This window comes from Mauremys reevesii, linkage group 1 (genome assembly GCF_016161935.1).
Source record: "Mauremys reevesii isolate NIE-2019 linkage group 1, ASM1616193v1, whole genome shotgun sequence".
In the NCBI taxonomy this organism is placed as follows: Eukaryota; Metazoa; Chordata; order Testudines; family Geoemydidae; genus Mauremys; species Mauremys reevesii.
This window is the reverse complement of record NC_052623.1, coordinates 274,294,733-274,308,913: the sequence shown is the minus strand read 5'-3', so window position 1 is coordinate 274,308,913 and position 14,181 is coordinate 274,294,733. Positions and strand designations below refer to the sequence as shown.

At 47.9% G+C, this 14,181-nt stretch overlaps 1 protein-coding gene across 8 annotated transcripts in view; it reads right to left on the bottom strand.

Moving 5' to 3' along the window:
• AGBL3 (AGBL carboxypeptidase 3) overlaps positions 1–14,181 on the bottom strand; it is a 61,773-nt gene that overhangs the window by 1,282 nt on the left and 46,310 nt on the right. For 2 of the 8 annotated variants that reach the window (XM_039519340.1, XM_039519337.1), the window contains 4 exons: positions 6,850–7,038; positions 5,689–5,737; positions 4,028–4,239; positions 1,361–1,613 (listed from right to left, as the gene is read on the bottom strand). In XM_039519340.1, the coding sequence (XP_039375274.1) occupies positions 1,361–1,613; positions 4,028–4,239; positions 5,689–5,737; positions 6,850–7,038 (703 nt within the window). The remainder of the gene's footprint in view (positions 1–1,360; positions 1,614–4,027; positions 4,240–5,688; positions 5,738–6,849; positions 7,039–14,181) is intronic. The other 6 variants (XM_039519341.1, XM_039519338.1, XM_039519342.1 and 3 more) reach the window with 5 other exon arrangements.

Here is a 14,181-nt window from a genome sequence, read left to right as displayed (position 1 = left end):
ACATGTATCTCAGTCCACCCTATTCAACTTGCATTATAGACATGTCTACAAAATACCATCTGGATACCAAAGGATTCAGGGGGCCTGGGGTCTTCGGTGGCGGGGGGCCCCGCCGCCAAATTGCTGCCGAAGACCCAGCACTTCGGTGGTGGGTCCCGGGGCAGAAGGACCCCCCGCCGCGGGTCTTCGGGGCACTTCGGCGGCAGGTCCCGGAACGGAAGGACCCCCAACCGCCGAATTGCCGCCGAAGACCCAGAGCGAAAGAAGCTCCGGGGGCCCGGGCTCCGCAAGAGTTTTCTAGGGCCCCCGGAGCAAGTGAAGGACCCTGCTCCAGGGGCGCTGAAAAACTGTCGTGGGGGCCCCTGCGGAGCTGGGGCAAATTGCCCCACTTGCGTCTCCCCCCCCCCCCCGGGCGGCCCTGTCCAATTCTGTCTATCAAATCAATTGATCTATCATTCTAGGTATTTTACAAATTCTATATTGTAGTTAATAACTCTTTCTAGCAGCATACAAATATAATCAAAGGAGAGTTCTTGTACTATTGACTAAATCCAGTGCTGGCCACACTCAGTTGAACTGCTCAGTACTGGGTTTTGACTTAGTTTTGGGGTACAAACCATTGAGAGGTGGAGATAAAGAAGAGGTAGTGAGAGGGCAGTCCTAGCCAAATTGCATTCTGGGTAACTGAACATGCTGGGAAATTTAAACAGCTAGGGTTCAACTGGATATGAGATAGTTTTTACTTCCTGTGCGAAACTGTTGTATAGTATCATGCCTCATAAATGGTTGCAAATCAACTCACAGGTGTCCATTGTCAATAAAATGATACCTACATACAGATTTTGTATGATTGTAAAGTGCTATGGGATTCTCCTGGATGACAGATGATAATTATTATAATCTATATGGCTTATGACCCTCCAATTTATCTATCACAGAGCATGAGATATGCATGTCAGTCTCAAAAGATAGGTTGAGTGGCTTGGTGAATAAATCTCTCAACAGGGATCAAGAGTCAAGATCAGCTTGAGATGCCAAACAAATATGAGGGCTATGTTCTTAGCTCAGTTGCTACTGGGTAGGAGTTTGCATTACAAAAAAACAATGCATATGATAGACCACAAGTGGAAGTTTCTACTCAGGAGAGACTCAGAAGTAAGCTTGTGCAGTGAGAACAGAGAAATCCCTGAGCGGGTGAGATCCCTCATTTTTCAGTTGCCTAGCTGTGTTTGGCTTAGAAATAAAGCAAGAACTTTTGCTTCTGTTAGTGCTGACACCCTCATTGTTCATGCCACAATGTACATTCAGCGTACCACGGACAGGATAGGCAAGTTCAGTAACTGGACTCTTCTTCACCTACCGGTGCTGGCCAAAGGATTTTGGCTGTGGTTCACCCTCATGACACTTTTCATTGGATTCCCTACCCTTTGCACCAGGCACTATAGGGAGAGAAAGTTGCAATGTTTCTTGTGTCTGGCATGACTTGATCATCCTAACATTCGCTCCTTGGTTTGTTGTCCTGTTTCGGCAGGACCTTGAACTTTTCAGTGGTGACCTGTTCTTCACTTTTCTTTCTTCCCTGCTTGAACTGCTCTTTGCATTGTGATCCAGATCTGGGCCAAAAAGGAAAAAAAGCTACACCACATCAGCCATGTGTGAATTCTTTATTAGCTAAGATAATACATGGTTTTACTGAAATGCGAACCTACTCTGATAGTTTAGTTTAACTTACAAGAAATGGAAAGTCTGGCAGCAGGGGTGCATCCACTATGAGCAGTGATCTACAACATGCTTTACAGCCTAATATACTACAGTGCAGGGGTTCTCAACTTTCTCCCTGAGGCCCCGCTCGACATGCTATAAAAACTCCAGGACCCAGGGGAGGGGTGGGGGTGCCTCAGGGCAGGGTCCTTGGGCATAGGCGTAGTTTGACTTCTATTTGGGGGGGGTCAGGGGTCAGCGGGGCTTGAGCCACGTCCGCATGGTGGGGTCCATGGAGGGAGTTTATACATTTAAATTATAACTCAAAGGTGGGGTGCTTAGCTTAAAAAAATTGAAAACAGCTTAAGGTGCAGGGAGGGGGTAGCGAGGGGCTGTGTGCAGACAGAGTAGCTGGGTCTGTGTGCACACAGGGGGTGGCTGTGGGTGCAGGGAGGGGGCTGCTAGGGGCTGTATGTGGGTATGGGGGTAACTCGGGGTGCAAGGAGGGGCTGCTAGGGGCTGTGTGCAGGTGGGGAGCTCAGGGTGCAGGGAGGGGATAGCTGGGGCTGTGTGCAGGCAGGGGTAGCTCAGTGCAGGGAGGGGATAGCTGGGGCTGTGTGCAGGCAGGGGGTAGCTCAGGGTGCAGGGAGGGGGTAGCTGGGGCTGTGTGCAGGCAGGGGGTAGCTCGGGGTGGAGGGTGGGGGTAGCGGGGGCTGTGTGCAGGCAGGGGGTAGCTCAGGGTGCAGGGAGGGGATAGCTGGGGCTGTGTGCAGGCAGGGGGTAGCTCGGTGCAGGGAGGGGGATAGCTGGGGCTGTGTGCAGGCAGAGGGGTAGCTCAGGGTGCAGGGAGGGGGATAGCTGGGGCTGTGTGCAGGCAGAGGGGTAGCTCAGGGTGCAGGGAGGGGGATAGCTGGGGCTGTGTGCAGGCAGAGGGTAGCTCAGGGTGCAGGGAGGGGATAGCTGGGGCTGTGTGCAGGCAGGGGGTAGCTCAGGGTGCAGGAGGGGATAGCTGGGGCTGTGTGCAGGCGGGGGGAGCTCAGGGTGCAGGGAGGGGGATAGCTGGGGCTGTGTGCAGGCAGAGGGGTAGCTCAGGGTGCAGGGAGGGGGATAGCTGGGGCTGTGTGCAGGCAGGGGGGTAGCTCAGGGTGCAGGGAGGGGGATAGCTGGGGCTGTGTGCAGGCAGGGGGGTAGCTCAGGGTGCAGGGAGGGGGATAGCTGGGGCTGTGTGCAGGCAGAGGGGTATCTCAGGGTGTAGGGAGGGGCATGGCTAGGGGCTGTGTGTGGGTATGGGGGTAGCTCAGGGTGCGCAGAGAGGGGTAGCTGGGGCTGTGTGCAGGCAGGGGGTAGCTCAGGCTGCAGGAAGGGCATAGCTCAGGGTATAGGGAGATGGGTGTTAGGGGCTGTGTGCAGGAGGACTCCCTTGCAGTCCCTGTTCCCGGAGGGGTCTGCCAGCCATGGAGCCAGGTCTCCCCACGTAGGGGGCTCTTACTGGCTGCCTCTGCGGGAGCAAAGCAGGCTGGCAGCTGAGGAGCAGCTTCAATCTGGGGCACGAGCAGGAGACCAGAAATGCTGCCATTGCCTGCTCCATGGCACCAGCCAGAGCAGCAGTTGCCCCGCACTGCCCGGCTCTGGCTTCCTGCCTCCGACCTGGCTGGGGCGGGGAGAGAGGAGATGGCGGGGGGCGCTCAGGGAGATGTGGAGCTGCTCCCGGGATGGTGCTCTTACGCTGCACTTTGGGGTGGGGGCAGCAATGCCCTCCATGTCCCCAACCCAGCCCACCATGGGCTCAGGCTTCTGCCCCACAGGGAGCACCAGGGCTCGGGGCTCTGGCATTCAGCCCCGTGCCTCCCGGCTTCAGCTCTGTGAGGGGTGCCAGGGATTGGGGCTTCAGTCCCATGCCTCACCAGGCTTCAGCCCTGTGGGGGGCGCTGGGGATTGGAGCTTCAACCCGGTCCCTCTCAGCTTCAGTCCTGGGGGGGGGTGCCGGGGACCGGGGTTTCAGTCCCACTCCTCACCCGGCTTCTGCCCTGTGGGGGGTGCTGCAGATTGGGCAGAGGTTAACATCCAGTGGAAAAGATATAGATTCATCTCCTGTGTCCTGGTAAATTTACTCAATGAAACCAGTTCTGACATCCTCTGGCATGTAAGTTATTGCTGAAAACCTAATGGTTGCTGTATTTTTCAGCACAATCACTGCACTTCCATCATCTAACTCATTGCTTTGTAAAATGCTTTGGGATATCTGGACTAGGGAATGCACTAAACAAAAGCAAATCCTGTTGTCTTTTGGCACCTAGAATACTTTAATTAAAAACATATAAAAAACCTTTCGTACAGGTAACTGTCTTTTCTGTGCAGCTGGTGACCCTTCTGCCTTGGTGCGTCTCTACACTTTGGGATGTCATCTTGAAGAACGGTGAATAGAGGTTTGCTCTCTTAGGTAAGGTTGCATCTTGGGACATGCTTTCTCCTAACCCCAGTGGCAAACAATTCTTTTCAAGAACATTCTCTTCGGCACCCTGAGTCAGTCTCTCAGAGCTGAAAGAAATGGCATTCACACCAGTAATTAATTTATTTCCAGACTAATTAGTGACTATATATATGTATATAAAAGACAATGACACTGTTACAGCTGGACGATCTCCTGCTGTTACATTAATGCCAAGTTAAAGCGGGGCATTTTCCCATATAGTTAAACTGTACAAAACAAACTATGGTGGCCCAATCATTTTATCTGATGGATACTGATGCAAATGACATTTGGCCACTGTACCACCATCCAGCCAGGATCTTATACTGGTGCCCATCCCAGGAGTACTGGAGAGTCACCAGAGTAGCACAAGAGTAAAAAACAAGAACAATGATATTTCTTTTTTAGTTTCTTTTAATTTTTTGTTAATACAAAAGTATGAGAAATAAGGTACTATTGTGGGAAAGCTTGAATGAAGAGGTGGGTTTTGCTTTAATTCTCAATGTAGAAAATTTAGTGGTTAACTTTATTTCATAAGCTTTTCAGGGCAGGGACTAGCTTTTTGTCCTGTGTTTGTACAGTGCCTACACACTGGGATTCTGGTCCATGACTGGTGCTCCTGGGTGCTACCACAATAATAATAGTAATAATAATAACAATAATAATCAAAGAGGTTTCAAGTCTTGCTCTGACTCTTGTGAAGGTTCTTTCTCTGCTGAATACTGAGATCCAGACACTAAGTCTGTCGTTAGCTACTCATGCAAGCCATCTTTGGCATAAAAGTATATATTTTTAAAGTATATGTTACTTTTATAAATAAACTGGATGCTGACTGGCCAAAGCTTTATCCCTCTTTCAAATATAATAAGTGTTTTTCTGCCATCCTGCAATTTGACTGGCTACCAGTAGCACTGATTCTGCTTTTGAATGACATACCACCAGGAACTGCCAACCCAGGAATAGCTTACAGTGCATATTGAACAAGCAAAGGGAACTAACAGCCTATCAATAGGTAGGTATTTATGTACATAATGAACACTGAGCGTCAGTGTTACTTGTATAAAAGTCCTGCAGATCCAGAAGAGGATACAGCCTACAGCCTTCAGAATTCACTGCCAAGACAACCCAAACCTGGAAGTGCAGATATCCATGTCTTACCTGTAAGTATGTGAGTAGTCCCATTGACCTCAGTGGGGCAAATCACATGCTTAAAGTTAAGCACATGTATAAGGATTTGCAGAACTGGGGCCTAAAATGGCAAGACAAAATGATAGAAGAACAGAAAGTCAGACAAATAAAAAAGATCAGTGGGGGAAAAAAGGCCACCACCACCAGCACCACATATTCTGAAAATCATCTTCCAAAAGGGGATCATCCTTCCCCTGGTAAATGATTTTAATCTGTGTTTCAGTGTATTTCCCTCTCCACATCATAAAGAGGGACTTTGAAAAATCAAGCTGGGATCACTCTTTCCCCTCCAAGAGAAATTCTGGAAGTCAAATATAATGTTCTCTTACCTGAAGCATTTTCCCACTTGCTTGATGGAGGTTGTAACAGGCAGCTTTACTATAAAAAGTGGGAAAGAAATCATTACTGTAATGAATGTGCACCTCAGATTTAGAGGAAATAATTCATCATACAATACAATACCCTGATTTTTGTCTTTACAGTTTACTTCCACTTTTGATGGCTAATGTAAGTCATTGGGAGTTGTGGGTGATTAGGACCTCTGAAAATCAAGCCACTTATTTAGGTGCTTAAGTACAGATTAGTAGCTCAATTTTAGGCATGCAGCTTTGAACATTTTGGCCTTGGAGCATATATCCATTATCCTGTTAGTACCTCAGCTGGATTTACCATGAAATTTGAAACAGCACAACTGATCAAATAGCCTTCAGATTAAACAAAATTTAGACTATTTAAGTTTGGTAGATGAGCAACATACATTATAACTTAAATTGAATATGAGTAAATGCTGATTTTATTTATTTAATTTATAATCATTTCTAATGTGCTCAATACCTTAGCATCTGAGCACCTCTAACATTAATGAATTAGTTTCAGCACCCCTATGAAGCAGGGAAGTATTATTATTTTTATTTTACGGATAGGGAAACTGAGGCATAGAGCAGCTAAGTGATTTGCCCAAGATCACACAGGACAACTGTGGCAGCGCTTGGAATTGAACCTCAATTACCTGACTCCCAGGTCTGTCTTTAACCACAAGACTATCCTTCCTCCCATTTGTTAGTATAGTTCTATCAAAATCCAGAGAACAGTCCCCTCTACTGCACCTAGTTTCAATATGTGTGACTCAGGGTCTCTGGGTTCAATACCTGACCCTGTCACAGACTTCCTGTGTGACTTGGGGCAAATCACTTCATCTTTTTGAGCCTCCATTCTCCATCTGTAAAACTGGGACAATAATATTTCCTTTTGCCCTCACTTTGAATGTCCTGCCTACTTACATTGTAAACTCTTAAAGAGAAGGACAGTGTCTCCTCCCATGTACAGAGAGAGCACCTAACCCACCCCTAAGCACTACTGTAATACAAATAATAATTATATCCCAACAGTCTTGCTCTGGGGATTGTCAGCTGTCTGATTATCTCTAATGTTAATATGGCATTCAATTTTCTAGATATGTTTTACCCATCCCAGTTTCCACTACTCCTCACCTCTTCGCTGTGCCTTTTTTTCTTTCACTTTCGGCCTATTCATCACCTTGGGAAGCTGACACCCAGAGATTGCCCCATTCCCTGCTGTTGAACCTATATAGCACATTTGTTTGAGGATGGCAGGAGGGAGAAAAAGTCTCTGGGATATGAAATGTTTTAGAGGTTGGGACACATTGGTCCAGTCCAAGTCTAAGAAAACAATAATCAAGGTCAAAGATAAATGCATTTAGTCATGCATTTCCATTAGTTATTGCTTAGTCATTCTTCCTTTAGCTAGTGCCATTTCCAGGAAAACCTGGCAGAATATAATCTACAAATCTCTATAAAACTGTTTATTTTTGGATATGCAATACAATAGCTGAGGACTGTGTATAACCCCTCTAAAGGCTGCAGGCCAAATCTCAGAAACCGTATTCCACTAATGAATGTTCAAGTTCCTTGTTAAACTCTTCTTCTGCAGACAGGCCTTGAACATGCAAAGCATTTAAGCCTGTGCCTAACTTTAAGAACATGAATAGTCTCACTGAAGTCAATTATTCCTGGAACTCTTTGTGCCCACAATTAGAGGCTGAGGCAAAAAAAAAGAACAAGGCCAGATTTTTTTAATCTGTCCCTCAAGAATACCTGGGCTGGTATATGTATTTGTACTATATCTGTGTAGATGTGAATATATATACACACCGCTCTGAAGCTACTTTTACTCTAAATAAATAGAGTGTGTTTGTGTGTGGGGGGATTAATAGTGAAATACAATATATTCCAACAAGAGAAACTCTTCAATTGCTATTATTTAATTTAAAAAGTTGGCAAGCTGGAGACCAGCAACAAAACTTTTTGTGAAATTTTTGAAAGTCTTAGCTGTCATCTTTGATCCACTAACCCAAAGAGGGAGAAGGAGTCAAAATGTAAGGAAAAGTTTAAATTATTTTTCTATTTATTTTTAAATATATTTTTTTCTGCTTCCCATCAAATTCGACAAGAGAAAAAACATCAAGTAGATAGCCTCCTTGCTAATGGAAGGTACAGCAGCTCTGAATTCATGTCAGGAAAAACTGAGGGGGATCCAGAGGCCTGTTCTTATGCAGCATGAATGGAAAGCATGAAATCATCATTAAAACAAATTGTTACAGTATGACATTATTATTATCCCTCAGTATTATATCATGGGTTTGTTTTTTTAAACAAATAGCCTTCACAACATACAAGATCTTTACGTATAAAAAAGAGAATTTATCCTTATGAGTTACCAATAAATCATAAGAACATAAGAACAGCCATACCGGGTCAGACCAAAGGTCCATCTAGCCCAGTATCTGTCTACCGACAGTGGCCAATGCCAGGTGCCCCAGAGGGAGTGAACCTAACAGGCAATGATCAAGTGATCTCTCTCCTGCCATCCATCTCCATCCTCTGACAAACAGAGGCTAGGGACACCATTCTTACCCATCCTGGCTAATAGCCATTTATGGACTTAGCCACCATGAATTTATCCAGTTCCCTTTTAAACATTGTTATAGTCCTAGCCTTCACAACCTCCTCAGGTAAGGAGTTCCACAAGTTGACTGTGCGCTGCGTGAAGAACTTCCTTTTATTTGTTTTAAACCTGCTGCCTATTAATTTCATTTGGTGACCCCTAGTTCTTGTATTATGGGAATAAGTAAATAACTTTTCCTTATCCACTTTCTCCACATCACTCATGATTTTATATACCTCTATCATATCCAGTGATGAGCTGCCAAATTTTTAACAACCAGTTCCCTCCTCCCTCCAAAATTTTAACAACGGGTTCCCTCCTTCCCCCGCCCTCCGGGGGGGGGGGTCGTGCCCCATCCAACCCCTCATGTTCCTTGACACACACACTCCGAGACCCCTGACCCATCCCCCCCTTCCAGTGATGAGCTGCCAAAATCTTAACAACGGGTTCCCTATAAAAAGTTCTGATTTAACAACGGGTTCCCTATAAAAAGTTCTGATTTAAGGGATGTGCGACAGCATGTATTTTTTGTACCAGTAGGGTTACCATACATCCATATTTTCCCAGGAGGTGATTAAGAACCGAAAAGCCTGACATGTCCAGGAAAATACAGATGTATTTTAACCCTACCTAAAGTTCTTTTTTAAAAAGATGGGGCGAACTAGAAATGAGCTCCATTTCACATGTGTGGGTGGTGATCAGGGACAGTCTCAATTTTTGGGTCTTTTTCTTATATAGGCTCCTATTACCCCTCACCCCCGTCCCGATTTTTCACACTTGCTGTCTGGTCACTCTAGGGTGTGCACATGTGTGGGTCCCAGCTGCTCCCTGCCCCCCCCCATTGAAGCAGGTGTGCAGGGTTACTGCCCTGGGAACTGCAGGGCACCAGTGGATGTGGGGCTGGCTGCAGATAGGGGCGTGGGGCAGGGCTAGCTGGAGGCAGGGAGTGACACGGGCTGGCTGTGGGCAGGTGATGCAGACGGGTGGGCTGCGGGTGGCTGTGGGCAGGGGGTGGCTGCGGGCAGCTGTGGACAGGGGGTGACTGCAGGCAGGGGGTGGCTGTGGCAGGGGCTGCAGGCAGGGGGTGGCTGCGGGCAGAGGGTGGCTGTGGCAAGGGCTGGCTGCGGGCAGAGGGCAGCTGTGGGCAGGGGCTGGCTGTGGGTGGCTGTGGGCAGGGGGTGGGGCAGAGGGCGGCTGTGGGCAGGGGCTGGCTGCGGGTGGCTGGCTGGGGGCAGGGGCTGGCTGGGGGCAGGGGCGGCTGGGGCAGGGGCTGGCTGCGGGTGGCTGTGGGCAGGGGTGGGGCAGGGGCGGCTGTGGGCAGGGGCTGGCTGCAGGCAGGGGGGTGGCTGGGGGCAGGGGTGGCTGGGGCAGAGGGCGGCTGGGGGCAGGGGCTGGCTGCGGGTGGCTGCGGGCAGGGGCTGGCTGCGGGCACGGGGTGGGGCAGGGGGGTGGCTGGGGGCAGAGGGCGGCTGGGGGCAGGGGCTGGCTGCGGGTGGCTGGGGGCAGGGGCTGGCAGGGGGCGGCTGTGGGCAGGGGCTGGCTGTGGGCAGGGGCTGGCTGGGGCTGGCTGGGGCAGGGGCTGGCTGGGGGTGGCTGGGGTGGCTGTGGGCAGGGGCTGGCTGGGGGCCGGGGGCAGCGGGGGGTGGCTGGGGGCAGGGGCTGGCGGGGGGCAGGGGCGGGCTGGGGGCAGAGGGTGGGGCAGGGGGTGGGGCTGGGGGTGGCTGTGGGCAGGGGGGTGGCTGTGGCAGGGAAGGCGGGGGAGGGGCGCAGAAACTCACACGGGAGGGGGGGCTGGGAGCAGCAGGACGCAGCCAGGGACTCACCAGGCAGCAGCAGGAGCCCCAGGGCCAGAGTTCCAAAGAGCAGGAGCAGCAGCAGGGCCAGGAGGCAGCTCACATGGCTCTCGCAGCACAGCGCAGCGCCCCCCGGCGGTCGGGAGGAGGAATTACAGGCTTCCCAGGCAGAGCCCATCAAAGCTTCCCTCGCAGGGAAGCTAGTTAACAAGCGGTTCTCAAACCGCTTCTAAATTTAACAATGGGTTTGCGCGAACCGGTGCGAACCGGCTCCAGCTCACCCCTGATCATATCCCCCCTTAGTCTTCTCTTTTCCAAGCTGAAGAGTCCTAGCCTCTTTAATCTTTCCTCGTATGGGACCCTCTCCAAACCCCTAATCATTTTAGTTGCCCTTTTCTGAACCTTTTCTAGTGCTAGAATATCTTTTTTGAGGTGAGGAGACCACATCTGTACACAGTATTCGAGATGTGGGCATACCATGGATTTATATAAGGGCAATAATATATTCTCAGTCTTATTCTCTATCCCCTTTTTAATGATTCCTAACATCCTGTTTGCTTTTTTGACCGCCTCTGCACACTGCGTGGACATCTTCAGAGAACTATCCACGATGACTCTAAGATCTTTTTCCTTACTTGTTGTAGCTAAATTAGTCCCCATCATATTGTATGTATAGTTGGGGTTATTTTTTCCAATGTGCATTACTTTACATTTATCCACATTACATTTCATTTGCCATTTTGTTGCCCAATCACTTAGTTTTGTGAGATCTTTTTGAAGTTCTTCACAGTCTGCTTTGGTCTTAACTATCTTGAGTAGTTTAGTATCATCTGCAAACTTTGCCACCTCACTCTTTACCCCTTTCTCCAGATCATTTATGAATAAATTGAATAGGATTGGTCCTAGGACTGACCCTTGGGGAACACCACTAGTTACCCCTCTCCATTCTGAGAATTTACCATTAATTCCTACCCTTTGTTCCCTGTCTTTTAACCAGTTCTCAATCCATGAAAGGACCTTCCCTTTTATCCCATGACAGCTTAATTTATGTAACAGCCTTTGGTGAGGGACCTTGTCAAAGGCTTTCTGGAAATCTAAGTACACTATGTCCACCGGATCCCCCTTGTCCACATGTTTGTTGACCCCTTCAAAGAACTCTAATAGATTAGTAAGACATGATTTCCCTTTACAGAAACCATGTTGACTATTGCTCAACAGTTTATGTTTTTCTATGTGTCTGACAATTTTATTCTTAACTATTGTTTCGACTAATTTGCCCGGTACCAACGTTAGACTTACCGGTCTGTAATTGCCGGGATCATCTCTATTTTTAAATATTGGCGTTACATTAGCTAACTTCCAGTCATTGGGTACCGAAGCCGATTTAAAGGACAGGTTACAAACCTTAGTTAATAGTTCCGCAACTTCACATTTGAGTTCTTTCAGAACTCTTGGGTGAATGCCATCTGGTCCCAGTGACTTGTTAATGTTGAGTTTATCAATTAATTCCAAAACCTCCTCTAGTGACACTTCAATCTGTGACAGTTCCTCAGATTTGTCACCTACAAAAGCCAGCTCAGGTTTGGGAATCTCCCTAACATCCTCAGCCGTGAAGACTGAAGCAAAGAATCCATTTAGTTTCTCTGCAATGACTTTATTGTCTTTAAGCTCTCCTTTTGTATTTTGATCGTCAAGGGCCCCCACTGGTTGTTTAGCAGGCTTCCTGCTTCTGATGTACTTAAAAAACATTTTGTTATTACCTTTGGAGTTTTTGGCTAGCCGTTCTTCAAACTCCTCTTTGGCTTTTCTTATTACACTCTTGCACTTAAGTTGGCAGTGTTTGTGCTCCTTTCTATTTGCCTCACTAGGATCTGACTTCCACTTTTTAAAGGAAGTCTTTTTATCTCTCATTGCTTCTTTTACATGGTTGTTAAGCCATGGTGGCTCTTCTTTAGTTCTTTTACTGTGTTTCTTAATTTGGGGTATACATTGAAGTTGGGCCTCTATTATGGTGTCTTTAAAAAGGGCCCATGCAACTTGCAGGTATTTCACTTTAGTCACTGTACCTTTTAACTTTTGTTTAACTAATCCCCTCATTTTTGTATAGTTCCCCCTTTTGAAATTAAATGCCACAGTGTTGGGCTGTTGAGGTGTTCTTCCCACCATAGGGATGTTGAATGCTATTGTATTATGGTCACTATTTCAAAGTGGTCCTGCTATAGTTACTTCTTGGACCAGCTCCTGCGCGCCACTCAGGATTAAATCTAGAGTTGCCTCTCCCCTTGTGGGTTCCCGTACCAGCTGCTCCATGAAGCAGTCATTTACAGTATCGAGAAATTTTATCTCAGCATTTCGTCCTGAAGTGAAATGTTCCCAGTCAATATGGGGATAATTGAAATCCCCCACTATTATTGGGTTCTTAATTTTGATAGCCTCTCTAATTTCCCTTAGCATTTCATCATCACTATTACTGTCCTGGTCAGGTGGTCGATAATAGATCCCTAGTGTTATATTTTTATTAGACCATGAAATTTCTATCCATAGAGATTCTATGGAACATGTGGATTCGCTTAAGATTTTTACTTCATTTGAATCTACATTTTCTTTCACATATAGTGCCACTCCTCCCCCTGCACGACCTGTTCTGTCCTTCTGATATATTTTGTACCCCGGAATGATTGTGTCCCATTGATTGCTCTCAGTCCACCAAATTTCTGTGATGCCTATTATATCAATATCCTCCTTTATCACAAGGCACTCTAGTTCACCCATCTTACTATTTAGACTTCTAGCATTTGTGTACAAGCACTTTAAAAACTTGTCCCTGTTTATTTGTCTGCCCTTTTCTGATGTGCCAGATTCTTTTTTATGTGACTGTTTATCATCTGATCCGGCCCTTACATTATCCTCTTCCGTCCTCTGCTCCTGACTATAACCTGGAGATTCTCTATCACCAGACTCTCCCCTAAGAGAAGTCTGTGTCCGATCCACATGCTCCTCTGCAGCAGTTGGCTTTCCCCCATCTCCTAGTTTAAAAACTGCTCTATAACCTTTTTAATGTTTAGTGCCAGCAGTCTGGTTCCACTTTAGTTTAGGTGGAGCCCATCTCTCCTGTATAGGCTCCCCCCATCCCAGAAGTTTCCCCAGTTCCTAATGAACGTGAACCCCTCCCCTCTACACCATCGTCTCATCCACGCGTTGAGACTCTGAAGCTCTGCCTGCCTACCTGGCCCTGCACGTGGAACTGGGAGCATTTCTGAGAATGCCACCATAGAGGTCCTGGATTTCAGTCTCTTCCCTAGCAGCCTAAATTTGGCTTCCAGGACATCTCTCCTACCCTTCCCTATGTCATTGGTACCTACATGTACCACGACCACCAGCTCCTCCCCAGTACTACACATAAGTCTGTCTAGAAGCCTCGAGAGATCCGCAACCTTCGCACCAGGCAGGCAGGTCACCATACGGTTCTCCCGGTCATCACAAACCCAGCTATCTACATTTCTAATAATCGAATCTCCCATTACTAACACCTGTCTTTTCCTAGAAACTGGAGTGTCCTCCACCCCCCCCCCCCCCCGGAGAAGTAACCTCAGTGCGAGAGGCAACCCCAGCACCATCTGGAAGGAGGGTCCCAACTACGGGAAGGTTTCCCTCTGCTCCCATTGACTGCTCTGCTTCCCTGGGCCTTTCTTCCTCCTCAACAGTGCAGGGGCTGTCTGACTGGAGGTGGGATAATTCTACAGTGTCCCGGAAAGCCTCACCAACATATCTCTCTGCCTCTCTTAACTCCTCCAGTTCCGCCACCCTGGCCTCCAAAGTCCGTACATGGTCTCTGAGGGCCAGGAGCTACTTGCACCGACTGCACACATACGCCACCCGCCCACAGGGCAGGTAATCATACATGCAACACTCAGTGCAAGAAACTGGATAGCCCCCACTCTGTTGCTGGGCTTCTGCCTGCATTGTCTCCTAGTTAATGGAAGGGTGGTTTACAGAAAGCGGTTTTGAAATGTGGTTTGGTTTGTAGGTTTTAAGGGGACTACAGGGGAAGGGTTAGGACCGACA